At 48.8% G+C, this 26,628-nt stretch overlaps 2 protein-coding genes across 2 annotated transcripts in view; both read left to right on the forward strand.

The window, feature by feature from the left end:
* The window catches only part of myo15aa (myosin XVAa), a gene marked incomplete at both ends in the record, with an annotated part of 39,017 nt that extends 30,732 nt beyond the window's left edge, over window positions 1-8,285 (forward strand). Inside the window, 19 exons of the mRNA XM_084439041.1 lie at window positions 25-166; window positions 435-546; window positions 811-885; window positions 1,228-1,430; window positions 1,606-1,730; window positions 1,928-1,994; window positions 2,139-2,211; window positions 2,324-2,397; window positions 3,218-3,300; window positions 3,395-3,525; window positions 3,766-3,860; window positions 4,494-4,571; window positions 4,666-4,762; window positions 4,944-5,104; window positions 6,314-6,447; window positions 6,603-6,736; window positions 6,967-7,100; window positions 7,764-7,904; window positions 8,184-8,285. Coding sequence (XP_084295167.1) covers window positions 25-166; window positions 435-546; window positions 811-885; window positions 1,228-1,430; window positions 1,606-1,730; window positions 1,928-1,994; window positions 2,139-2,211; window positions 2,324-2,397; window positions 3,218-3,300; window positions 3,395-3,525; window positions 3,766-3,860; window positions 4,494-4,571; window positions 4,666-4,762; window positions 4,944-5,104; window positions 6,314-6,447; window positions 6,603-6,736; window positions 6,967-7,100; window positions 7,764-7,904; window positions 8,184-8,285 — 2,161 coding nt within the window. The remainder of the gene's footprint in view (window positions 1-24; window positions 167-434; window positions 547-810; window positions 886-1,227; window positions 1,431-1,605; window positions 1,731-1,927; window positions 1,995-2,138; window positions 2,212-2,323; window positions 2,398-3,217; window positions 3,301-3,394; window positions 3,526-3,765; window positions 3,861-4,493; window positions 4,572-4,665; window positions 4,763-4,943; window positions 5,105-6,313; window positions 6,448-6,602; window positions 6,737-6,966; window positions 7,101-7,763; window positions 7,905-8,183) is intronic.
* Window positions 8,286-10,631: 2,346 nt separating this feature from the next.
* llgl1 (LLGL scribble cell polarity complex component 1) overlaps window positions 10,632-26,628 on the forward strand; it is a 28,668-nt gene continuing 12,671 nt past the window's right edge. Inside the window, exons 1-5 of the mRNA XM_084438150.1 lie at window positions 10,632-10,808; window positions 12,487-12,584; window positions 20,235-20,316; window positions 20,394-20,551; window positions 20,912-21,058. Of these exons, the coding sequence (XP_084294276.1) occupies window positions 10,728-10,808; window positions 12,487-12,584; window positions 20,235-20,316; window positions 20,394-20,551; window positions 20,912-21,058 (566 nt within the window). The 5' untranslated portion in view covers window positions 10,632-10,727. The remainder of the gene's footprint in view (window positions 10,809-12,486; window positions 12,585-20,234; window positions 20,317-20,393; window positions 20,552-20,911; window positions 21,059-26,628) is intronic.

Genomic DNA, 26,628 nt, shown 5'->3' on the forward strand with positions numbered 1-26,628 from the left:
TGCGTCTGTCGACTTCCCGTACAGCTACGCGGACATCCTGTTTGTGTCCATCCCCTCCAAGAACATGCTGGAGTTCAACCTGACCAACGAGAAACTGATCCTGTTCTCGGCCAAGGCCCCGCAGGTCAAACACATGATCGACTACTTCCTGACAGAGCTGAAGAAGGTGAGGGACAGGTGTGGGATAGAGAGACCATGGAAAGGAGGACAGAGAGGGGAGAGAGGAGGAGGAAGGAGAGAGGAGTGAACGGACCGCTAGGAGGGAAACTCTGCTTGCTTTTACTGACCTGTCGGTGGAGTGTTTGAGCGGTACGGCTTTATCGCCTCCACTGCGGCTGATTTTATTCGTTCTGTGCGTGTGTGTGTGTGTGTGTGTGTGTGTGTGTGTGTGTGCGTGTGTGTGTGTGCGTGTGTGTGTGTGTGTGTGTGTGCAGGATTCTGAGTACGTGGTGGCGGTGAGGAACTACATCACTGAGGACAGAACCCTGCTCAGCTTCCACAAAGGAGACATCATCCGACTGCAGAGCATGGAGGGACTGGATCAGGGTGAGACACACACACACACACACACACACACACACACACACACAGACCTACTTTAACATGAGTCTCTCTTATTCTGATTTATTCTGGAAAATACCCTATTATTCCCTCATTAAAGTTGCATTTTATCAATGATATGCTATTAGCCAGTGAAGGAATGTACAGTGTGTCCAACATTGATCCTGGCCAAAGGATGCCTATACAAATGTATGAGAGTGTGTGTGTGTGTGTGTGTGTGTGTGTTAACCCCTCCCTGCCTGGCTGCAGGCCAGTGCTACGGCTGCATTGTTAAGAAGAAGGTCATGCTCCTGGAAGAACTAAAGAGAGACACACCTGAGTTTGGTGGGTGGTCAGGGGGGGCCCTCTCCCCTGTGTGTGTGTGTGTGTGTGTGTGTGTATGTGTGTGTGTTGTGTGTTGCCTGGTTTGCATCCTTGAATGTGCTCACAACATCGTTGCATGTTCAGTGATATTCTAGGAGCGGTTTCTGGGTTTGCTGTGTAAGCCATGTAATGAAGCTTGGGTTTGAGATGGTACACTAAGTCAAGTCTAGTTTGGCGCTGATGCCAGGTGAGTGCATGGTGTGTTGCAGTTTCAAATGTTATGTGTGATGTGTGATTCAAATGCCTCTTGGGTATTTGTTGAAATCTGTACCTGTGTGTGTGTGTGCGTGTGTGTGTGCGCAGGCTGGAGGTTCGGGGCGGTATACGGTCGCTGGGGCATTTTTCCTGGAGAATACGTTCGTCCGGTCGCCGCTCCCGATTTCCTGGTTCTGCCGGCGGAGAGGGCGGAGCCTCGGGACAGACAAGGACGGGTCGCCGCCTCCGCCGCCGTCGCCGTCGCAATGGGCTCGGCAACCGTCGCCCAAGAGCTGGACCGCTCCACGGAGGTAGAGGACATACTGTAGCAACCCCCGAACACACTCAGGAGCTCACTGCATCCACGCCCATCCTGTGTGTGTGTGTGTGTGTGTGTGCATGAGTGCGTGTGTGTGTGTGTGTGTGTGTGTGTGTGTGTGTGTGTGTGTGTGTGTGTGTGTGTGTGTGTGCGTGTGTGTGTTCCAGGTGGCGTGCGAGGTGTATGGAGACAGCAGCAGTGTAGATCTGGAGCAGCTGCCCCTACATGACAGCCAGTACCACATGGCCGAGTTTGCCAAGAAATATTTCAGAGAGGCCCAGAGGCAGAGGAGGTCAGACACACACACACACGTACACACACACACACACACATACACACACATTGTCATCTCAGTCTCATTGAAAATTGTACCCATACACTGTATGTATATGACAAATAAACCTGCTTGATGTTCAACCTGATCACATTATGATATAGCCGTTCTACGGTCATGTCTACCTGTACACTGTCCGACCCGTGTTTCCATAGAGACCCGCAGAAGTCTAAGAAGGGGAAGGACGTGCGGGACCCAGCAGACATGGTCAAGTTCTCCAAGGTGACGACTCTGAGCAGCTCTGCAGTACACCAATAAGATTGTGAGGATGTGTATTTGATTCATGCTCTGTGTGTGTGTGTGTGTGTGTGTGTGTGTGTGTGTGTGTGTGTGTGTGTGTGTGTGCGTGTGTGTGTGTTTGTCCAGTCTCCCCTCCAGGAGTCTCTGATCGACTTCAGTGACGGAGGCATGAACCGAGTAGCAGCAGACATCTTCATAGGTGAGAGAATGAGGAGAGAGAAAGAGAGAGAGAGGAGAGAGAGAGAGAGAGAGACTGCTTTGTATTTCCTAGCTGTTCTATTTCCTGAGAGTTGTCGTCCTGTGTTGTTCAGCCATCATGAGGTTTATGGGAGACTACCCCATGAAGGGGCAGACTGAGCAGGACCTGGTCTCCACCGCGCTGAAGGTACGGTACACCAGCTGTCGCTAGGCTCCTTACTGAGGAAAGCTCCACAGTCCCAATAGGCCTTTCCGACCTGTCAATCACGCGGAGAATAATAACCAATAAGGTTGCATGATTTCTTAAGACCCACGCCTCTGATGTCCCAGAAACAAAGCTTGTCCCATGTTGTGTTCATAGATGAGACATTAGTTTGAAGAAAATGGTTCTTAAAACATACAGAAAACCGGCCTGCAGGCTGCTGTACCATAATATTATAAGAAAACAAGCTGTACGATACTCCACACCTCCCTCCACACATTAGTTTACAGCAGCGCCGACACAAAAAGCTACGAAGCTAGTAATGTTAGGTGCCTGATGTACAGTAGCTAATTAGCCCGTAGCTAGTAGTTAACAGATCACTGCTTTGCATGTGTAGTTAGACACGATTTTGTCCTGATGAATTTCAATCTGGAGTTTGTGAGGCGTCTGTGCCTTCTGCATAGATTGCCAACACCTAGCATCAACTCGTATATTGTCACCTGCTCCGTCCGAAATCCAAATCTCATGGATATATCCTTGTGTAAAATAGTTCAGGCCTATCTGTAGAACTCTCTTAGACAAAGTATTGACATTTGGCAAATAACATACCGCAATATTGTCAGGAATGCTTGAGACAATCATCAGGTATGTGCTGTTCAGTTCAGTGGACATTTTATTAACTTTCTCCAACGCTTGTGGGACATAGGAACAGTAACTAGGGGGGGGGCTAAACTTGCTGCCTGAATAGGAAAGATCTATTTCTTACTTTTGTGTGTATGTGTGTGTGTGTGTGTGTGTCCTGTAGTTGAGTGCAGACCATGGCCTGATGAAGGATGAGGTCTACTGCCAGGTGATGAAGCAGGTCACTGTGAACACCAGCTCCAAACCGTAAGACTGACCAGGAAGAGTTTCTTTGTGTGCTTTGGGTGTGTGTAGAAGGTGTGTGTCTCAAAGTTGTGTGTATGTGCATTGCATTCCGTAGGGACAGTTGCCAGCGGGGCTGGAGGCTGCTCTACATCCTGACCGCCACCCACCGCTGCTCCGAGGTCCTAAAGCCCTTCCTGTTCAAGTTCCTGCTGGACGCCTGTGCCAGCCCTGGGGTGCAGTTCCAGGGTAGGGCTCTCTGTCCATCCATCCATCCATCCATCCATCCATCCATCCATCCATCCATCCATCCCTCCATCCCTCCCTCCCTCCCTCCCTCCATCCATCCATCCATCCATCCATCTGTCCATTCTCATACCTAGCTACAGTATCCACCTACATACCCACTCTCTATGTACCTTCCTACCTACACCTGTTCATCAACCTGGTGAAGGATGGATGTGATTGGCTGGTGCTGTTGATTGACAGGCATAGCCAAGGCCTGCGAGCAGAACCTGAGGAGGACGTTCCAGTATGGCGGCCGTGTGGAGTACCCCAACAGCATGGAACTCAAAGCCATGTTGGTTAGTTTCTCCACTACCTATTACAGCTCCACCTGGAGCCGTCTCCACCAATCATATATCTAGGAAATAGATAGATAGATAGATAGATAGATAGATAGATAGATAGATAGATAGATAGATAGATAGATAGATAGATAGATAGATAGATTGATAGATAGATAGATAGATAGATAGATAGATAGATAGATAGATAGATAGATAGACAGACAGACAGACAGACAGACAGACAGACAGACAGACACATAGATAGATAGATAGATAGATAGATAGATAGATAGATAGATAGATAGATAGATAGATAGATAGATGATAGACAGACAGACAGATAGATAGATAGATAGATAGATAGATAGATAGATAGATAGATAGATAGATAGATAGATAGATAGATAGATAGATAGATAGATAGATGATAGACAGACAGACAGACAGACAGACACATAGATAGATAGATAGATAGATAGATAGATAGATAGATAGATAGATAGATAGATAGATAGATAGATAGATAGATAGATAGATAGATAGATAGATAGATAGATAGATAGATAGATAGACAGACAGACAGACAGACAGACAGACAGACAGATACAGACAGTCTGTCTGTGTTTTGATTGGTCTGTTTGTGTGCAGGCAGGGCGAAGCTCCAAGAGACAGCTGTTCCTCCTGCCGGGCGGGATTGAGAGGCACCTGAAGATAAAAACCTGTTCTGTGAGTGTCGCACCACAAACGCACACACACACACACACACACACACACTCACACACCTCCATGATGCTGATGTGTGCCTGCGTGTGTGTTTCAGCTGGCCATGGATGCCATCGAGGAGATGTGTTATGAGATGGGGCTACACAGATCGGAGGCCATGGATGAGTACGCCATCTTTGTGGTCACACACCAAGGTGAGTGGCCTGATGATTTCTGGACTTTCCTCCTAAGGATCAATGAAGTACGTGCCTACCTACCTGGCTCTTACCAGCTCTCCATCCAGTACATTACAAAAGCCCTCCTCAAAACTTGAATGTGTCTGGTGTGTTTGTGTGTGTGTGTGTGTACTGTACGTGTGTGTGTGCCTGTGTCCAGGTCAGAACGTGCGTCCTCTGAACAAGCGCGAGTACATCTTGGACATAGCGACGGAGGCGGAACCTGTGGACAGTAACTACAGTCTGTGGTTTAGGAGGGTCATCTGGACTCAGCCTCTCAAGTTCGACAACGAGCTGTGTGTCAGCATGCATTATAACCAGGTATGGATGCAGAGGTCCTGGACAGACCATGACAGGGTCAGATTTTTATTCATGTTTTGGCTAATTTTAACATAAAATACTGCTAGCCAATAGAAATACTGCTCTGAATAGAACCCCAACCCCAGCGTTCCAGCTGCCTCTAGAATTATTTTGCCTGCTCATCAGCTGCAAGGAGCTGCAGCTTTGCCAAAAATCGTGCAACTGCCCTGATACAAACACTCAACTATTACCTCGTGCCAGCCTACTCTAGATTTATTTTTAGAATTATATCAGTTTATTTGTTAGTTATTATTTGTCCAGCCAATAGTACTGTAGTAGCCTACAGGGTGCTATTAACACCCCTGCTTGAGAGGGACGGTATTAACTCCCCCTACGCTGCGACAAGACTGATTTCTTCCTTGTAGCGACATTTTAAACTGCAACAGAAAAGTAACTGACTATCCTACAAATCATAGAGTCTTCCTTCGTATTTTCTATGTGTGTATTTAGTCGTATAAAAACAACCTCAAATCATCACTATGAATTCTGTGAAGTCTCGCCCTGAAAATGTTGCTTTGTGATGTGAGAATCATTGTGTGAGAATTCCATTCATACTTTACTGTACTAATATTAACAGTTACTGTACAGCGGAGCGTTAATACAGCCCCTCTCCAGGATACTGAATTGCAGCGCTATCATCAAAATTAGCAACACAGTTTAAACCTGAAGATTTGCAAACCTGAATTGTTTAGAGGACATTTTGATCTACAAAGTAAGCTACTGTACATTATTGTTACCAAACGTTGATGCTGATTTCCGTGATTATCACCAAACGTTGTCTGATTTCCGTTTTAGTAACAATTTGCAACGTTGTTGCTTCAGAGGGGGCGTTAATAGCACCCCTTCCACTAGCTATCTGGCTAGCTAGCAAACAATAGCCAAACCAAGCTATTATTCAGATGGGACTTGCCAAACACAAAATTTCCGCTATGTTCGGGGGGCAGACTGGCAAATAATGGACTAAATGGCCAATTACTGATTGCTCCAACGGGGATCAAGACTAGCAGATAAGCTAATTGGATAGGCTAAGCTGGAGTGATAGCATATGTACAGTATTTAGTTACCCATTTGGTACAGTACACATTTGGTGCTTCTCTCCATTTCCATCTATCCATATATGTGTGTGTATGTGTGTGTGCATGTGTGTGCGTGCGTGTGTGTGTGTCTCAGGTGTTGCCAGACTACCTGAAGGCCTTAATGACGGTGGTCCCTCAGGGGAGGGCCAGTGAGCAGCAGCTCCAGCAGGTGGCCAAGCTGGCAGCCCTACAGCACCGCGCCAAAGACGCCATCTACCTGCCCACCATGTAAGAAAACACACACATACACACACACATCTACACAGTATACTTGGTTATGATAGTAATCCCCATCTCATTCTACTCTTTGTGTGTGTGTGTGTGTGTGTGTGTGTGTGTGTGTGTGTGTGTGTGTGTGTGTGTGTGTGTGTGTGTGTGTGTAGACGTGAGATGCAGGAGTGTGTCCCTCCTCAGTTCGGCAGCAAACAGGGCCCCCAGCAGTGGCTCAACATGGTGAGCCAACACTCACTGCAGGTCCAGCCTCTCACCCCCCACCAGGCCAGGGCACAGTTCCTTGGTAAGACCACTGTGTGTGTGTGTGTGTGTGTGTGTGTGTGTGTGTGTGTGTGTGTGTGTGTGTGTGTGTGTGTGTGTGTGTGTGTGTGTGCGTGCGTGTGTGTGTGTGTGTAAATACAGAAAACTTGTGTCTTTGTTAACATGTATTTGTGTGTGTGTGTTTGTGTCTTTGTTAACGTGTGTGTGTGTGTTTGTGTCTTTGTTAACGTGTGTGTGTGTCTGTGTCCTCAGGGCTGGTCAGTGCCTTCCCTATGTTTGGCTCCTCCTTCTTCTACATCCAGAGCAGCAGCTCCAGCTCTGTCCACGCCCCCTGCATCCTGGCTGTCAATCAAAACGGACTGCACTTCCTCAACAAGGACACACATGTACGTCTGGCTCTCTGGTCCTGATAGTAGTAATGACATGCATCTTCACACACAAACCCTACCGTAGGTCCCTGGCCTTAGCGTATTAGCAGCCACTTAGCCCCTCCCAGCTAGCGTCTACTCAATACTGCCCATGATGTTTAGGCTGGTCCAGAATTATTCTAAGTACCCAGAAGATCTCGCTACGACAAGAAATTCTGGGAACAAGCTATGATATTCGTGGACACCAATGAGAATCCAATCGGATTTTGTATTAGATGCTGATTGGCCCGTGCAGATAGTGGGCTGTGAGGAGAGGCTGGTTTGGCCTCTGATTGGTAACTGAAAGCAGATTTCCACTCTTCAAGTATTGCTAACGAGTCCTGCACTCCATGTCTGGCATACAAGATGCGATTTTCTTGGACTTTCTTCCACATTTACTCTCATTTCACAGAGGTTTTTATTACAAAAATGGCAAAGTGTATTACCTTAATGAGTTTTTCATTTAGTCCCAACTATACGCTCCCGATGTTCAGATACAGCTGGATTTGAAAGCGCTGGCTCCACCCCTCTGCCCATGTTTTGAGGCACTTGACTCCAGACTAGTCCACAATCATCCTTCCTGTTGTCGCTCTTGTGTCTTTTGTATTCTGTGTGTGTGTGTGTGTGTGTGTGTGTGTGTAGGAGGCCATGGTGCGTTTCCCTCTGAAGGAAGTCCAGTCCACTCGTACCCAGAGGCCTACGTCAGGGTCCAGCTACCCCTATGTGGAATTCATGATAGGAGACCTGATGACCCAACGTATCATTCAACTACAGCTGGAGCAGGTGTGTTTGCATGTTTGTTTGTTGGTTTGGGTGTGTGTGTGTGTGTATGATGTGTATATTTAATGATGTATAATATGTCTGTGTACATTAAAGTGGACTGTGTGTGTGTGTGTGTGCGCACGTGTGTTTGTGTGTGTGCGTGTGTTTGTGTGTGCATGTGTTTGTGTGTGTACGTTTATGTGTGTGTGTGTTTGTGTGTGTGTGAGTGTGTTTGTGTGCGTATGTTTATGTGTGTGTGCGTGTTTATGTGTTTGTGTGTGTGTGTGTGTGTGTGTGTAGGGCCTGGAGCTGTGTCGTGTCGTTGCCATGCACATGGAGAATATGTTGTGCGTCCGGGAGAAGAGACTCACCTTGCCACCGAGTGAAATCACTTTGCTATAACACACACACACACAATCTGCAAAATGAAATGAACCATCTAATATAATATCTACCTCTATTTAAGAAACAGAATATTTTAATAGATTATATTAATAACTTATTATAGAATCAACATGGAATGTCTTTCAGTAGCCTCTGTCCTATAGAGGGGCTGTTGGGACCAGTGATGTACAGTAACAGTAGTTGGGCCTGGGAATGTACTGTAGGAACTTGTGTGGCGCATGCCTCGCCCAACAGTCCAACTCCATGCAACTTCTGAGATGCAGAAAAAGAGAATATTTGCACTAATGCACTACAATGTAAATATCAATGTTTATTATGCTCATGAATTTTTGTGTGTGCAAATTGTACATGTACTGTCTACGATTTTATTGATAAACAAATGATAAAGGTTTGATAATATCATCTGCGTGGAGCTCGTTTTTGAGTGCAAATGAATCCACTGAGATAAAGGAGGCTGCAAGCTGAAAATGAAAATAGGCTGTTTTATCTCTGCATTATTGTTTGAGTTTGGTAGACCTGGCAGGTCAGGTGAAGAGAGTAGGCCTAGTAGACCAGGTGGGCCTGGTAGGTCACATGGGCCTGGTAGGGCTGGTAGGTCAGGGCAGCCAGGTGGGCCTGATAGTAGGCTTGGTAGGTCAGGTGGGCCTGATAGTAGGCTTGGTAGGTCAGGTGGGCCTGATAGTAGACTTGGTAGGTCAGGTGGGCCAGGTAGGCCGACATCTCCAACAGCATCACAGTTCATTTGGGCGCCAGGCTGAGCTGCATGGTCTGGATCTGGAGGAAGTGTCTCTCACCTGGTCAGCTCCACCTCGCATTCTTGTACCAAAAATGCACAAAATCACCAGGCCCAAACTACAGACCATGAGTAACTAGACCACAAAGAGTCACCAGAATTCAACCCTAGGTGGCACTATAATAAGCAATTTAGCAAACGATATTGGCATTTTCCCACAGTTGGACAAAAATGTATGAAACCTGGTACACTTATGCCATTCCTCATGGGGAACAAACTTGCCATTTGGACCTATAGTCTCCACCATGAGGCCCCCACAGTTGAAAAACATAGCACTTAAGTGCCCTCTTGAGTGGCAAAAACGAGAGGACGTGCCCTATTGGCTGCCCTTCACATGGGAAAACATACTGTAGCAAGAAAATTCAATAATGTGTCTTAATGAGTGCTCTGTTAATGGATAAAAGGTCCCAATGCCCCATCTGTGACCTTCCAATGGTCGAAACTTGGCATTCCCGATGGCTGCCCTTCCATATGTAAACGGTGCCGTGATGCCCCTCTATGCTGCCACTACATGACAGTGTCCCAAAGGGTACCCCACTGGGATGCAGTGCTATAAAGGGTTTCCCTATATGCGTGGGAATGCTGGAAGGTTTTCTAATGGATGCCCCTCCAGTGGAAAAAATCGAATGTGATGCCATACATTAGGTGCCCTTTCAATGGGATAAACTTGAGGTTCCCTGCAGGTGCCTTTCTGATGAAAACTCATGAAGTCTTAGATGCCCTTCCAAGTGAGAGGTGGAAAATATGCTTTTGTGCCCTCTAGAGCAAGAAAATGTGATAACGTGTGTGGCACTCACGTCTGTTTCGCATGTTTTTCATTTTGGGGTTCTATGTGAAAAGCACTAACCTGCTCACTAAAATTAATGAGGACCACTCTCTCAAAACATTGCATAATCTGTGAGGTCAAGGCTAGAGGCTGGAAGACTTTTCAAAAGCTGGACATTAAATTTAGGAACATAACCTTCCAAGCCCAACCTTGCCCGGTTTATCAATTATTTTATTGTAGCATACTGTTTTTGAGACACATTTAGCTGCCACCGGGCAGCAGGTTTTCCAAGAGCAATAAAGTAGACAATCAAAACCTTGAAATGTACCCTTTTCAGCTTTTTGTTGTGACAAACGAATTTCGATAAATCCTGCAACCAACTAGGATTATGGTGATATTATAGATTAGGCTATTAATGTATTTTGAGCCTTTATTTTGTTTATATAGCCTAGTGGTGTAGGTATATGGTGTAGGCGTCGACAATCGATTTTGAAACTACTGACGCGCAGTAATGGAGTTTGCGAAACCACTCGTAGCCTATGACACACAGGGAAAATTACATCAGCCGGCGGGCCAGCTGATGACCACAATCGAGTGTACCCAGTCCCCATTTCGATAACGCGCTTGTCTGTGGGTGTGACTCACGTAGATTGGTCACAGATTTCTTTCTTCTCATTGGTTAACCCAAGCAGGGTTCGTGTAAACTGAAGTTGTGGTCAGACAACAGCTTGCACATCGTCATAGAGAGGGGCTGCAGCTCCGCAGAGTGGGACACAAAAGCCTGCATGGGCAAGCATTGTTTCCCTGTACTGATTTAACCGCTGAGGAATTCACCGCTCCGGACGCTTCTCTGGACCGTCTCTCCCTGACCGGCTTCACGATGATGAAGTTCAGGTTTCGTCGGCAAGGCAACGACCCTCAGAGGGAGAAGATCAAGCAGGAGCTATTCGCCTTCAACAAGGTAAAATAACGGCGAAGCCGCAACAACGCCAATGCTTCTGCTGCTTCAGGAGAATTCTCCTCCAAACCAGCCCCAGCCCATCGACCCGGGTTGCAGCAAAATAGGGGGGCAGCAGAATGTGAGGCGAGTCTGCGGTCCAAACCAATCCCTCAATCCATTTTCTCGCCCCGATTTTTCTGAACAAACACGCAAGGAGAATGTTACTGAGTGCAGCGCAAAAATGAGAAATTGCCAGATGAATGCATCCAACTGAATTTGTTTTCGCGCCGTGTTGACTGTTTCATGCCACACGGGCCTCCTCGAGCTAAACAATAACAAAAATAAGCATTCTATTCAAATATGTCTTCTAAACGTGTGAATTGGTCAAGACCATCCTATCACGATCAACAGTAGTTTACCAGGCCACTTTTGCTTGAATTAAATGTAGGTATTGGTTAAAAGAAGGCCTAAAACTGGGAATGGAATGTGAAGTCTGTGTTGAAATGCTATTTACCCTAGTTTGTCAACAACATGCTTTTGCCTTTTGGAAAATGATACCATTTCAATAATTAGCTGCTACAGCTGATAGCTGTTAGCTGCCTACTGCTATCTAGCCTACATAGTGTTTGATAGTTAGGATTTCATGAAACCCTCATTTCAGTTTCATTTCATGAAACCCTCATTTCATTTCATTCATAGTCCAGGTTTCATTCTGTACTGAAGTAGAGTCTGGATAGGGATTAAGACGAGACGGGACCCAGTCTGTCTGCAGATTGCGGGGGTGTGTATAGGGAACATTCTCCCAGAGTCAAGTAATTGTTACTGACTGGGTGCCACGGCCAGAGTGCACCAGTTTACATTTAGAAGTCTGCACACCTAGACACTGAACGGTAGGCCAGTTTGTCTGCCAACAGAGGGTGTTCAGATGACTGTTGACTTGCATTTTAGTGTGACCATGTTTGAAACTAGAGCAGGAGAGCTGAAGGGCATTGTTGTGGACCCAAAGGCCACACTCTCCATGGTACTGTGAAAGTTACCCACTACTCACACACAACTTTAAAACACACACACACACTTCCTGCCCCTACTTTCCAGAGCTGCGAGGGTTGGCTGTGGCGGCAACTGTCAACTGTCACAGGTGGCCTCTCAACAGGGGCACATGTCGTGTGTGTTTGAACGCATTTAGGCTACAGGCTACTGGCCTAGTCAAAGGTGTGTCACAACCCTGCACATCTCAGTGGATCTCTCTCGCTCTCTCTCTCCCTCTCTCTCTCTCTCACACACACACACACACACACACACACACACACACACACACACACACACTGATTTACAGTAACTACTTTTGTAACTGCTTTCCCAGCTGCTTTCCTCCCTCACTATCTCAGGAGGCAGAGGAGTAGAGAGTTGGGTATAATCCTAGTTAACAAAGCCTGTTAAAAACACTCCAATAAAACGAGGATTCTTCATTTCAACTTCTAAATGTATTTAGAGGGATCCTCCCATACTGACGCCACACACACACAGACACACACACACACACACACACACACAAAGACATACGCACACAGACACACCCGAAAAGACAGACATGAACTGAGTCAGACATGCATCTAAAAAGGAAAGGATGCCTTTGTGGTGATCACACAAAGAGTGAACTCTTGTAATTGATTCGTCTCTCTGTCCCTCCCTCTCGCAGACGGTGGAACATGGTTTTCCCAACCAGCCCAGTGCTCTGGCCTACGACCCCAAACTCCAGCTTATGGCCATCGGGACTAAGTCAGGGGCCATCAAAGTGTATCCTTTCATCGCCGACTTCCTCTCGCACTGCCCTTCTTTGCTAACTATAAGAGTGTGTTTGGAGCCCATGGGTAAGACAAGTGTGCGCAAGTGGATGTTATGTTTACTTCGGTCTCAAGTGGGTTTGTGTTCCCCCGGGGACCTACTGACCTAAGTAAAGGCCAAGTCAGGACTGCTTTTGCTGCCGCGCCACAGGATGCAGTGTGTGAGCATATGGAGACTGCCTGGAATTAACCTACGAAACACATTCACATTCTTTGGAAAGTGGCCAGTCTGCAGTACATCCTCTGTGTTAGGAGTTCTATCAGTCAGTCTGTCTGCATGTCTCTGTTGGTCATATTTTCTACTCCAAACAGTTCTGCAGGGCTGTGCGTCGCATTGCTCCACTTCTTCAGTTCAATGTTTCGTTCCCTCGTGTTTAATTGAAGCAGCTGAGCTGAGCTGTCTCTGGGACTCCTCTGCGGACAGTCTCAGGGCTTTAAGTGTTCTGTAGCTGTGTGTGTGTGTGTGTGTGTGTGTGTGTGTGTGTGTGTGTGTGTGTGTGTGTGTGTGTGTGTGTGTGTGTGTGTGTGTGTGTGTGTGTGTGAGAGATGCTGATGTAGTAGAGAATCAGTTCTTTGAGCTGCACCATGCTGAGGGAGAGAGGACGGTACTGCCAGGCACAGCTTCAGAGAGAGAGGGAGGGAGAGAGAAAGAGAGAGGGGAGGGAGAGAGAGAGAGAGGGACGGGAGGGAGAGAGGGGGTGGGGAGGGGGGGTGATAGAGGGAGGGAAGAGATGAGAGGGAGAGAGGGACAGACAGTACACAGTTCCTGTGAAAGCCCATACCGATCTCCTCTCTTGCAGTAAGCACCATGTGGAGTCGTCTGGCTGGTTACCTGTATTGGTTGTGTCATTGTGGGTGTGATAGCGTGTGTGATGGGTGGTCTGTGGTTTTTAACTTGTCTGGGAAGGGGGGGTGGAGAGAGTGGGTGGGGAGGGGGGGTGATAGAGGGAGGGAAGAGATGAGGAGAAGGAGAGAGGGACAGACAGTACACAGTTCCTGTGAAAGCCCATACCGATCTCCTCTCTTGCAGTAAGCACCATGTGGAGTCCTCTGGCTGGTTACCTGTATTGGTTGTGTCATTGTGGGTGTGATAGCGTGTGATGGCATGGGTGGTCTGTGGTTATTAATTTGTCTGCCAGTAGCCTACAAAGATGTTCGGCTCCATTGATCCTACAGATTAGCTGTTTTTACATGACCCAGAACAGCCTGCATACCTATGTACTATGGAACCTTTATCCCTCTGTCTCTCTCCATCTCTCTCTCTCTATTTCTCTCTCTCTTTTTTCCTTCTTCCTGCTCTCTGGGAGTCCAGACAGCCAGATGTGTGGTTCTCACATCAGACACTGGACCACTGACGCCCTGCGGTCACGGTTAAGCTGTGGTCAGTGGGCCTTGTCTGAGGGGGGTCTGAGAGGGGTCAAGGGGTTTTAAGAGAGATTGTATGTGTTTAAGGGGGGTGGGGGTACTGAAGTATGCAGATGTTTTTCTTTCACGAGAACTGTGGCTTTAATTGCAGCAGCTGTAGTCTCAAATTCACATACTCTCGTTTTCTTTTGTCTTCTTTCTGTTCTAAGACCATGTGTTCACCTCTTATGTTCTCTCTCTCTCTTCTCTCTCTCTCTTCTCTCTCTCTCTCTCTCTCTCTCTCTCTGTTTACGAAGACAGGGTCATATTACACCCAGAGTTTCTGCTCCAACCACAGACTGGGGCTCTGCGAGGGGAAGGGGACAGTGTGGTGAAACACAGTAATGAGAGTGCAGAAGTGTGTGTGTGTGCACGTATGTGCGCACACGCTCGTGTTTGTGTGTGTCGGGAGCATGGGTGGGTGGGAGACATGGAGGAGTCTGTCTTTATGGAATGCATGTTGTGCTGCCCTGGGTTAACCCTGTGTGTGTGTGTGTGTCATTGAGAGAGAAAGAGAGAGAGTGTGTGTGTGTGTTGAGGGAGGGTGTGGGTGAGTAAGAGCTTTGTTGCTGAGTCTCGTCTTAATAAAGGCAGCTTTTGAAAACTGTTTCCAGGGCTACCACTGCAGCAGCTTGTGAGATGAGCCGGCTGATGTGAAGACATGTCCAGGAGAACTACGTAGCTGTCATCAGACCTCATAAAGCGTCACAAGCCACCCACATTTCCATTCATATGTCTGACCTTATGATTATGGTCGTGCCTGTTTAGGCTAGCTTTAGACAAGCTAACCCTGTTAGCTGGTGTGATCTGTAGGCTAGCTAGCCCCGTTAGCTGGTGTACTCTGAAGGCTAGCTAGCCCCGTTAGCTGGTGTGCTCTGAAGGCTAGCTAGCCCCGTTAGCTGGTGTGTTATGAAGGCTAGCTAGCCCCGTTAGCTGGTGTGTTATGAAGGCTAGCTAGCCCGGTTGGATGGTGTGTTCTGTCCCCTGCTCTTAGCCCTCCTGATCTGTTTGCAGAGCTGTTACGACACAGAAACTGTGGCTGCTTGTGTGTTTCAGTTGTAGTATCATCCACCCAGCAGCCTGTGAGGACAGGCAAATATTGACTGTCCCACGCGCCTGGTTTTCGTTTCACGGTTTTACAGCTTCTAACTAATGACCATCTCCTCCCACAGCTGTCTGTTCCCCTCCACCTCTCCTCTCACCGTCTCCTCATCCTTTCTCCCTCTCTTTCTCATACCCTCTCTCCAACTGTGCTCTATCTTTTCTCCTCTCACCCTCCTTCATCAACCCCCCCCCCCCCCCCCCCATCCACTCCTTTGATGTTCTGACTGAGTGCTAAGGTGGTTTCTGGCAAACGCAGAAGCCCGCTACTGTGTATAAAACAAAACAAACACCTGCCAAGCCCTTAGGCTACGATTAGCGATTGCGTGCCTGTCAGACAGGGAAAGAGGAATGTGTCACGTTCATAAATGGAGATGCATTGCCGAACCCCCTCGGAGCTAGGCTGCATTGTCACTTTGGCAGGAGAATAGGTTGGCCAGCTAGTAACGCAGTCCCGAAAGGGGCTACAGAATAGGTCTGTGCCAGCGCAGTCAATAAAGCCCCATGACATAGCCTATAAACAAAAAAGAGAACATCTTTGGCGTGGGCTACAGCAGAACGACGCGTGAAACCAATCCACAAGAAGTTGGCTAGTAACATAGACAGAAGCGGTTTAGTTTATTTGCGTTTATTTATGTTGCAATGGTCATCTCGGAACGGGCTCGCCCCAGCCGAGAAACCTTTGCCATTTTGTCCGTTTCGCCAGTTTGAAGCATCTCAACCCTGGTGTCCAGCAGGGTTGACCCAACCCGGGTTGAGAGTTTCGCCTGGGTTGAAATGGCAAGCGAGAAACGGCATGTCCGTTCACCCCGGGGTCGCCCCAGGTTGAAATCGCCAGCGAGAATGCGCCTTTAGACTCCATTCCGTGTGTTCAGTGTTGATAGTTCTGCGAGTGAGCATCCTCTGCTCTGGAGTAGGCCGTCTGTCTGATGAATCCCAGCTGAGGAAACAGAGACGCTGATTCATTCACCGATACCCCCCCACCCCTTCCCCCCCCTCGCTCTCTCTTTCTCCTCTTATCACCCTCTTTAAACTTCCTGTCTTCTGTTTTTCTCCACCTCCTCTCTCTTTCTCTCCCCCATCTCTACCCATCTCCCTCTCTTCCCCTCCCTCCTGTCTGTCTTAGTATTCTGTCAGGCGCCTCGTAGGCTCTCACAGGAGCTTTAAACTGTCTCCCCCTCCCTCCCCCCTGTACCCTCTTCTCTCCCCCTCCATTACTTTTTCTGTTTCTCCCCCGTAACTCTCAATGCTCTCTTCCTCCCCCCTCTTGTCAATGGCAGATTCCTCTTCAGTGCTCCTCCTACACCCCCCCCCAGACACACACAAACATACACACACTCCCTTTCTCTCTCTCACACACACACACACACACACACACACACACACACACACACACCTATACACACTCATACACACTCCCTTTCTCTCTCTCTCTCTCTCTCACACACACACACACACACACAGAACCCCCTCCTGTTGCCCTGAGCTGAGTGGACTATTGTTGTCGGGGTAGCGGGGGGGGGGGGGTCGGCTGGCTCTGCTGGGTAGAGCTGAGGCCTGAGATGGCTGTCCAGAGGGCCGGGGGGCATGGGGTCTGAATGAGCTGGACACAGGGAATCTGGGAGAGGGGGTGGACAGAGGGGTCCTACCATTGAGGAGAGGTGGGGTTAGAGTGCGGGGGTGTGGAGAGGTGGGGTTAGAGTGCGGGGGTGAGGAGAGGTGGTGTTAGAGTGCGGGGGTTAAGAGAGTTGGGGTTAGAGGGCGGGGGTGAGGAGAGGTGGGGTTAGAGTGCGGGGGTGAGGAGAGGTGGGGTTAGAGTGTGTGGGTGAAGAGAGGTGGGGTTAGAGTGCGGGGGTGAGGAGAGGTGGGGTTAGAGTGCGGGGGTGAGGAGAGGTGGGGTTAGAGTGTGTGGGTGAAGAGAGGTGGGGTTAGAGTGCGGGGGTGAGGAGAGGTGGGGTTAGAGTGCGGGGGTGAGGAGAGGTGGGGTTAGAGTGCGTGGGAGTATGAGTGAGGTATGAAAACGGTCTGTTATTGCTCTCTCTGGGTGGGGCTGTTTGGCTTGACTTATAGAAAATGCGCCAGAGAACTGAAGTGTGTGTCTGTGGAGGGGGTCGTGTGGCCGTCTGCCTGTCTCTGTATGTGTGTGTATGAGCCTGAGAGAAATCTTGACGGCTCCACCCACACTACTTCCATCTTCAAACCGTGTACCCTCACACACTGCAAACCACCACATGTCCTGCTGTCTTGTCTTTCCATACTGGGTCTTCTGATCCACCTGTCCGCCCATCAGTCCGTCCGTCCATGTGGCCAGTCCGGTGTGTTTGTGGACGTGCGTTGCTGTTGTCACAGTGTCAAGAGTGGAGGACAATGGCGTCTGTTAGTCTGTATTCAGACCGTGAAATCGTTTTATCCCTGCTAACGCTCTCTCTCTGCATCACTGGACAATCACACTGCAGCACTCACACACAGGACGTGTGTGTGTGTGTGTGTGTGTGTGTGTGTGTGTGTGTGTGTGTGTGTGTGTGTGTGTGTGTGTGTGTGTGTGTGTGTGTGTGTGTGTGTGTGTGTGTGTGTGTGTGTGTGTGTGTGTGTGTGTGTGTGTGACAGTGATTACGAGTGAGTTACTGTAGACCACCATTGTGTGTGCTTCAGATAAGTAGGCCTATAGTAAGATTCTCTGGTGTGAAACAGAACTTAACACTGTACATCCCTTTTTTGTAGACACTGGACATGTAGCTGAGTAATTGGTTAACATGGATGTTGTTTCGTGTGTTAATGCAACAGGTGGCTGAGGCGTTCCTGTGCTACTGTTGATCATTCTGAAGGGTTGATGATGTCTTATCTCTTTTGTTTACTGGTGTCAGAAAGGAAGTTTGCTTGTGTGGTTTCCTGCGTGAGGGTGTTGGTCGGTGTTTATGGGGGAGGAGACTCTGGTTGGAACATCCATTCACTCTTCCTCATATGAAGTGTCCTGGAAGCCACAGACTGTCTGTTTGTGTCTGTTAGGGTCTTTGTTTGTGTTTGGGTCTGTGTTTGTGTTTGGGTCTGTGTTTGGGTCTGTGTTTGGGTCTGTGTTTGGGTCTGTGTTTGTGTCTGTGTTTGAGCGTGTGTGTGCGCGTGCATGTGTGCGTGCGTGTCTGTGTTTGAGTGTGTGTGTGTGTATGTATGTGTGTGTGTGTGTGGCAGAGTTGACCAGAGTTAGGGGGACTATAAAGCTAGCATGACCAATGCTAGGCTTCTTTGGCCAACGTCATTATAGTCAGAACATCCCCCAGGAAGTAGCGGTGACATTGCATGGGGGGGGGGGGTTCCTCCTGACATCACGGCCAGTCTCTAACCTCCTCCTCTGGCCTCTTCACTCTGTCCTAGCCACCTCTACAGCACTTTACTGACCAGATCAGCTGTTCCTAGGTCCGGGTCCAGCAGGTCTGCTGGGTGTGTGGCCTAGTCTGGTCGGGTCAGTGTGCATCTGGGCCGGGCTCGACAGGACGGATCACTCCGAGCCAACAGCCTTGGCTGAGCACTGACCTCAGACACAGCTGCAATGGCTGCAGAAAGACATTCGGAACAGGGGAGAGAATAAGGCGAGAAAGTCTGTGGGAAGCCCAAGGTTCGAGCTGTTCCTTCCACTGGGGGAGGGGAGAGTGGGAGGGAGGAAGAATGGAGGAGGGGGGAAGGAAGGAGGAGGGGGGGACACGGGGAGACAGGGAGGGGAAAGTTGGGGTGGGGGGGGGCTTACAGAGAGTAGGAGGGAAGGGGAGACGGAGACAAGGGCAGATCCCTCTGTTCATTATAAACAAGTTGTAGTCAGGACCCCCACCCACACACACGCGCACACAAACGCACACACGCACACACACGGGGGCAGTGCTGTCCAGCTGTTTCTTTCTCCCCCGCTTCCCTGGATGCATTCCAGCCCAGCCCCTCCCCTCTCTCTACAGTACTTCTCCCTCCGTTCGTTCGTTCTTTCTTTTCCTCACCTTTTAACTTCCTTTTTCTTTGTTTCTCTCTCTCTCTCTCTCTCTCTATCTCTATCACTCTCTCCCTCTCTCACTCTCTCTCTCCGTTCCTTATCTGGAGCAGGGATTTGTTTGGGGCTTCAATGGACAAGGGTTCATGATTAACCTTTCTACAACTCAGACACACACACACACACACACACCTCCCGGCTCCCACCCCTGCGCTGTCTGAGGCCTCTGGTACGGGAGCAGAACCTGGAGACAGGAAGTGACATCACGGAGGAATGCCAGTTAAAACTCTCCCTGGTCAGCCTCCACTCCTGGGACTCATCGTGGCTAGGGGAGGGAGGGAGTCATTCTGCGGTAGTGTGTGTTGGTGTGTGTGGGTGTGTGTGGGTGTGTGTGTGTGGGTGTGTGTGTGTGTGTGTGTGTGTGTGTGTGTGTGTGTGTATATGTGTGTGTGTCAGAGACAGAGACTTGGCAGAGGTGGTATTCTAATTAAACACACTATTTAATGACATTGCGTCTTCGCTTCTCCGAGTCTGAGACTTGTTTTTTATCCTCTCTGCTGGTTTATGAAAGGAGTGTGTGGTATTTGCGTAATACTTCATTTTCCACACACACACATACAGAGTTTGAGACTGCATCATCTGGGGTTTTAACAGAGTGAGTGTGGCACTGTGTGTTAATTTCTCCTCTATGCCTGTCTGCTTACAACATGTACTTAGAGTGGTTCTCCATATTAATTACCCTCAGCGCCTGCCTGACTCAAACTCTCTCTCTCTCTGTCTCTCTTACTCCATCTCTCTCTCTCTCACTCTCTCTCCCTCCATCTCCTTCATCTTCACACACGTTCTCTCTCTCCAGCTGTCTCTCTCTGTTTGGGAATGTATTTTCTGTCTGTTTATTCTTGTTTACTTAGTATCTGTGGTTGCCGATGTTCCTGTTGTGAGCTGGCAGGCGCCCTCGTTGGGGAGGAGAGCTAGGCTGACGCGTGTCCGTCCGTCTGTCTGTCTGTGTCTGTCTGATGCAGGCCCACGCTGTGTCAAATAAATCACGTCCTCAGTACGCGTTTTGCGCACTTTCCCCAGCGTTTGTTGTGCGCGTGTTTGTCGATGTGCTCCTTGACGGCCTGCTAGCTACGGAGCCCCCGGCGTGGAATTTACAGGACTGCATCACGACACGGCCGCCGTCACGCAGATTCACTTCCTGCACGGACAGGTAAGACCGATGATGTCACGTCCTGGACGACCCCCGTAGACGGGACCGACGATGTCATCACAGTGCTCTGTGTACAGGGCCGCCTGCTGTCCTTGCTCGATGACAACACGCTGCACCTGTGGGAGCTGAGTGGGGCTCCGAGGGAGGGGGGAGGAGTCAGGAGAGAGGGCGTGGTCTACCTGGAGGAGGTGCGTGGCTACAGTCTACCAGGCAGACCTGGCATCGAGAGCTGCAGGTAAAGGACACTCCGCCGTCATACTGTCACGTTATCCCTCCTTCCCTCTATCCTTCTGTCACCCTGTTCCTACTGGGGCCATCTGGCATGAAGAGACAACACCCCTCACCTCACCTCTCTCTCTCTCTCTCTCTCTCTCTCTTCCTCCTTCACCCTCTCTCTCTCTCTTCCTCCTTCACCCTCTCTCTCTCTCTCTCTCTTCCTCCTTCACCTTCTCTCTCTCCTCCAGCTGTCTTTCTCTGTTTGGGAATTGTTTATTCTTGTTTACTTGTATCTGTGGTTGCTGAGGTTCTCTCTCCCTCTCCCTTCCTCCCTCTCTCTCTCTCTCTCTCTCTCTCTCTCCTCCCCCTCCCTCCGCAGTGCAACCAGAGTAACGGTGCTCCTGCTGCTGAGGTCATGTGACCTGCTGTGCGTCGGCACCGAGGGAGGCGGCGTGTACTTCCTGGACCTGCCCCACCTGTCGCTGCGAGACAACCAATCCCTGCTGCAGGACCAGGTCATGCAGAGGTGAGAGATAGATGGACAGCTGATGATGATGATGATCACAGAATCAGAACCAGGGCTCCTAGTTCTATTTTTTCTGGAACAGGCTGTGGGGTTGTAGTTCTGTTGATTCTAGAACAGGCTGCGGGGTTCTAGTGCTGTCGGTTCTAGAACAGGCCGTGGGGTTCTGGTTCTGTCGGTTCTAGAACAGGCTGCGGGGTTCTAGTTCTGTCGGTTCTAGAACAGGCCGCGGGGTTCTAGTTCTGTCGGTTCTAGAACAGGCCGTGGGGTTCTGCTCTCTCCACAGCCAGGACAGTGCTGCCTGTCAGGCGTCGCTGAGGAGGTCCCAAGTGAAACACTGCTGTTTCCTGCACTCACACCTCCAGCTGCGCCTACGAAGAATATCTTCCAACATGCGCACACACACAGACACACACACGCATTCGGACACACACACACACTCGGACAGACACGCACAGACACAGACACGCACACACACACACGGACACACACACACACACACTCGGACACACACAGACACAGACACACAAGCCTAAATGACCCTTACAGCAGCGGGGGTGGGGGGGGGCTATAAAGTTTCCTTCCTCGAGGTCAAAGAATCCACCTCTCTCTCCTCAGTGTCTCCTACACGAGGGCAGCAGCTGCAGCCTACAGCCTGACGGGCCGCCGGGGGAGCTCGTTAAACAGCTGTAGACGGAGATCAGGGGGGTGCATGGGTCGTGTCTGACAGGCAGACCCCTCATTACACAACCTTGTTTAGGACCGTGTTTAGGGAAATGGGAGGAAACCAGGTCTAACAAGCACTCTGGGTTGTGTGTGTGTGTGTGTGTGTGTGTGTCTGTGTGTCTGTGTGTGTGTGTGTGTGTGTGTGCGTGTGTGCGTGTGTGTGTGTGTGTGTGCGCGTGTGTGTGTGTAAGAGGGACACGGACAGTGAAGCTTTGTGCCGCCTGCCAAAACCCAGTGTTCCGGTTGGGAGGCATTTAAGCTGAAGTTAAACACACACATATACATACACACACACACACACACACACATACATCACTGGGACTGTGCAGCAGGATGCCGGAATTCCTAAAAATACCCCGGGAGAGGGACAGACAATGTAATGCTTTGTTGGGAATGTTTCTGCTTCTCTGCTTCCGGAGAGGATCCTCTTCGTTGGCCACTCCCGAATAAGTTTGAAGTGTGTGTTTGTACACATTGTGTGTTTGTGTGTGTGTTTGTGTGTGTGCGTGTGCATGCAGCCAGCCAATCTCTCAAAACGTTGCCCCCAATCCCTTCCTCCTTCCCTCTTCTTTTCCCTGCTGGGATGTGTCCTAACCCCTCCTTCTCCTCTCCCCCTTCTCCTCCTCCTCCTCCTCCTCCTCTCCTCTTTCCCTCTCTCCCCTGCTGGGTTTTGGTCCCCTGACATCTGAGGGCGTGTCTTTCTCCACGTTCCACCACTGCTTTTGAGGAATGTCTTTATTGGATGCCCAGCATAGCTCAGCTCAACAATGCTAGAACAACACAACACAGCTCAGCTCAATAATGCTAGAGCAAAACAACACAGCTCAGCTCAACAATGCTAGAACAGCACAACACAACACAGCTCAGCTCAATAATGCTAGAGCAAAACAACACAACACAGCTCAGCTCAATAATGCTAGAGCAAAACAACACAGCTCAGCTCAATAATGCTAGAGCAAAACAACACAGCACGGCTCAGTACGACACAGCAGCACAGGTTGGCTGCTAGAATCCTCCTGGTGCGTCCCTCCTGGAGTGGTCCTATACTACTGTACCAAGTCCAACATACCCACCATCTTTTTGTTCTCTGTCCTCATTGAGCCTAGCAGCCGCAATCACTCATAAGCGGCGTCGCGACGGTGGTCATCAGCTCGTTAAGTCAACTCAGGTTTTCTCACTCCCGCCATGAGCACGTTCACAAAAGGGGTGGGGTTTGTACCATATGACCAGTCGCAAACAGGAAAATTGGCAAACAAAATTGCTGACAGAGTGCTTAAATTAATAGGCTTATCATTATCTCTCTAAGTGATAAGCCCCATCATTCAGGCATGAGTAGATCTGACTTTAATTACAATTGTGTATTCCCTTAAATTAATGTGTTGCTTAGATGTATTATTATGGCAAGTTGAATTTTAGTCTTAGGCTATTCTTTCAGCTGCAGCCTCTGCAGTGTTAAACTTGGTAGCAAATAAAGAACAATATAAAAACAATTTAAACCAGTACGTATGGCGTACTTGCAAATCAGGCAAGAACAAGTCTAGTGCTTTAACCAGTTTCTGTTTTAGGATGATATCAGTTTACAAAGGCCTATAGAACAATGAAATTGCTTTGAAATTGCTTGCAGCCAACGAAGAAAGAAACTGGGAAAAAATGCAAGCATGCATCCACGACTTTGTCGCACTGGTAACATATGGCTCAAGCAGCTGACAGAGATTAGCCATTCCCTCTGCTGACAATCTCCATCTTTCATAGAATATGCTCGTCAGGTACTGTTAACTCTGCAGCGTAAGTTACCATGGCGATATACCCCGGTAAAGAGTGAACCACCGTCATGAGTGACACTGATAACCCAGGGTTAAATCTGAAGTTATCTCCAAATCCTGCTTCGTAGTATAGGCGTCTGGGCCGCGTTTCCCAGAGGCATCGTTAAGGCATCGTAGCGCTACGTGCTTCTTAAGAACGTCGTTAGGTCCACCTCTAGGTGGCGATGCGTTTCCAAAAGGTATACCTTGGCTACGAAGGCTCTGGGAAACAGCTCCACCCAAGGTACATCGTAAATCGCCCTTACGATGTACCTTCCGAAGATACATCGTTAGCCTTCCTTGGAGCCGAAGCGCTGTTTCCCAGAGCCTTCTTAGCCAAGGTATACCACAGCCAAGGGATACGTTACGAAGGGCGGTCGGACCCCATCGTAAGCTGTCCCTTGGCGATGCGCTCTGTTCATCCCGTTATAGTTTTAGCTCGATTAGAGCTAAATTACACTTTTAAAAAGGAGAGTTGCAATACAGCGCACATTTATCTATCCTACCTGCGCGATTCACATCATTAGTGTACACAAAATACAATTAACTTGAATGATGAAAATAATGTCATGGAGCCTACAGAACACATCATGGGAATGTTGTTTTTAAAACTTTTATTGAGCCAAGCAACATATACGACTATCCATAGCCTAATATAATCCACTTTGTGAACAACAACAACATTTTCTTATGTAAAGGGATAATTTGATGACATGACTTTTCTGGCTGTCTTTATATATTGTCAGACAGATATCCTGGCGAATTGATTAATCCATTGATTAATCCAATGAGGCCATCTAGATGAATAGTCAAATATCCTCACACACGCTCCAGAATATTGTAGAAAGCCTTCCCAGAACAGTGGAGGCTGTTATAGCTGCACAGGGGGGACCAACTCCATATGATGCCTATTCATTTAGAATGGGATGTCATGAAAGTTGTAATGTGTAGGTGGCCCAATACTGTTGTCCTTATAGTGTACTTTGCTAACAGATTCACAGTATTTAGTGATCTTACAAATGCTGTTTGTTATATTGTGTGCCTTCTTCAAAACCTCTACTGTTGTAATGTGGCAAGAAACGACAAATATACAGGATAAAGGGAACTTGTTTAATATTGGCTGGGAAAAAACATGGGCAAGTTTGTTCTTCAGACAAACACACTTTTGTCCTGTAACAGGCTGTCTTTTTCCGGGGTGGGGTTGTTAGACCCATGCCCAACCCCCAACCTGGAGGGCCAGTTGTTGCTTTTCGTCTGGCCTCTACCCTGAACCTGCCCGGCATGGTTGAACCTGCTGGGGGGTGACCCCCCCACTGGTATAGCCTTCATGGTCATGGAGGCACACAAGCCTTCCCACCACGACAAGGTAGCAACACGTAGGAAGGATGAGTGGTGTGGTGAGTGTATGTAGTGTGTGTGCGCAGTGTACAGTGGTGTGTGGGCAGTGTGTGGTAAGTGTATGTAGTGTGTGTGGTGAGTGTGTGCAGTGTGTCTCAGGCATCTGCATCATCTGCAAGGGAGGAAAATTCAATTAGCGACATTGAATGGAATGCATGCAGAATGTGAATAGACAGAGTATACAAAATACACACTTAGCCTACCTGGAGTTGGCAGAATGATGGGCACTGATATGGAGGGCCACACAAACTGTGCCTCCGCTAGGGCCTGCTGCCTGTTCTGGAGGTCCAGCCTCTCACGCTGCACACCCAGCCTCTGCCTCTACACCTCCAGGAGCTCCTCGCTGCAGTCGCACCTCGCATCCGTGGTGTTCAGCTGCCTCTCACGGGGGGCGGGGGGGGGGGGGGTGTCATGGGGTGTGTGGGGAGAGCGTGTCGACGGGGTGGAGCAGTCTGACTGCGCTGGGGTCTCCTCTCCAGAGGACTGGGAGGCTTGGGGTGATTCAGCTGAGGGCTGGGAGGCTTGGGGTGATTCAGCTGAGGGCTGGGAGGCTTGGGGTGATTCAGCTGAGGGCTGGATGTTGGAGGGGCCCTCTCCAGACTCCAAATCAAGGCCACCAGTGATGCCTTGGGAGGCTGTGAGGCCGATGATCGATATGGCCTTCTCCTCCTCCGGGGTGAGGGAAGGCACGGTGCTCTGCCTCTCGGCGCACTGCCGCCCCCCGGCTTTTGGCCTGACTGGCGAAGTCCTGCCATTTCTTGCTGACGACTGTCCACTCCCTGGGTGGCCCAGGAGTGGAAGCAGCCATCCGCGCTGCAATGCTCGCCCATGCAGCCTTCTTCAATGGGCTATATGCACAACTCCAGTAGGCTACTTCCTGAAATTAGACATGCTTCTTTATTTCCTGTCTTACACTATTGGATGAAATGATTATTCAGGAATTCCTGAATAATCATTTCATCCAAAGTGTAGGACAGGAAATAGAGAAGCATGTCTAATTTCAGGAAGTAGCCTACTGGAGTTGTGCATAGGCCCTACTGGTAGCCGCCAAACAGGACGGCCTTCGGTTGCTCCACCTCGTCCAGCATGATCACTAGTTATTCTTTGGTGAACGCTATCACACGCTTCCTCTTCATATCTGCCATGTCGCTCAATATGTGCAGTTACCCTTGTTTTTTTTATAGGCCACATGTGCCAACACCGGTGCCTGATAGATTCAATTAGTCATCGTATCCGCGCGAATTCTAACGTGGGAATGCTACTGCCACAGGGGCAATTTATATGGGCATTATACCTTTGTTTGTATGATAACTAAATCAGTGGTCATTTTGCTATCATCATTGCCTATCATCATTAAAGTATTTTTTCCTGGCCTTTCAAGACATCCTCGACGGGGCTTATATGTCCCGATCCGATCCATGCTCTTTCTTGGATATTTTATTTGATGTAATGTAATTTGATGTATGACTTGGGACTATCACGAGGTCTCGCTTTGACTCTTAAATACATTAGCAGATGAGCTTTCGGAGGCATAGCTTCCTTTTTAGTAATATTTCGACTGAAATAAAATAATTAAGACAGCACGTATTATATTGGCACCCCAATTTCTGTGACTTTACGAATGGCCATCGATGTATGCGGCATCGA

This window comes from Borostomias antarcticus (genome assembly GCF_949987555.1).
Source record: "Borostomias antarcticus genome assembly, chromosome: 5".
Lineage (NCBI taxonomy): Eukaryota > Metazoa > Chordata > Actinopteri > Stomiiformes > Stomiidae > Borostomias > Borostomias antarcticus.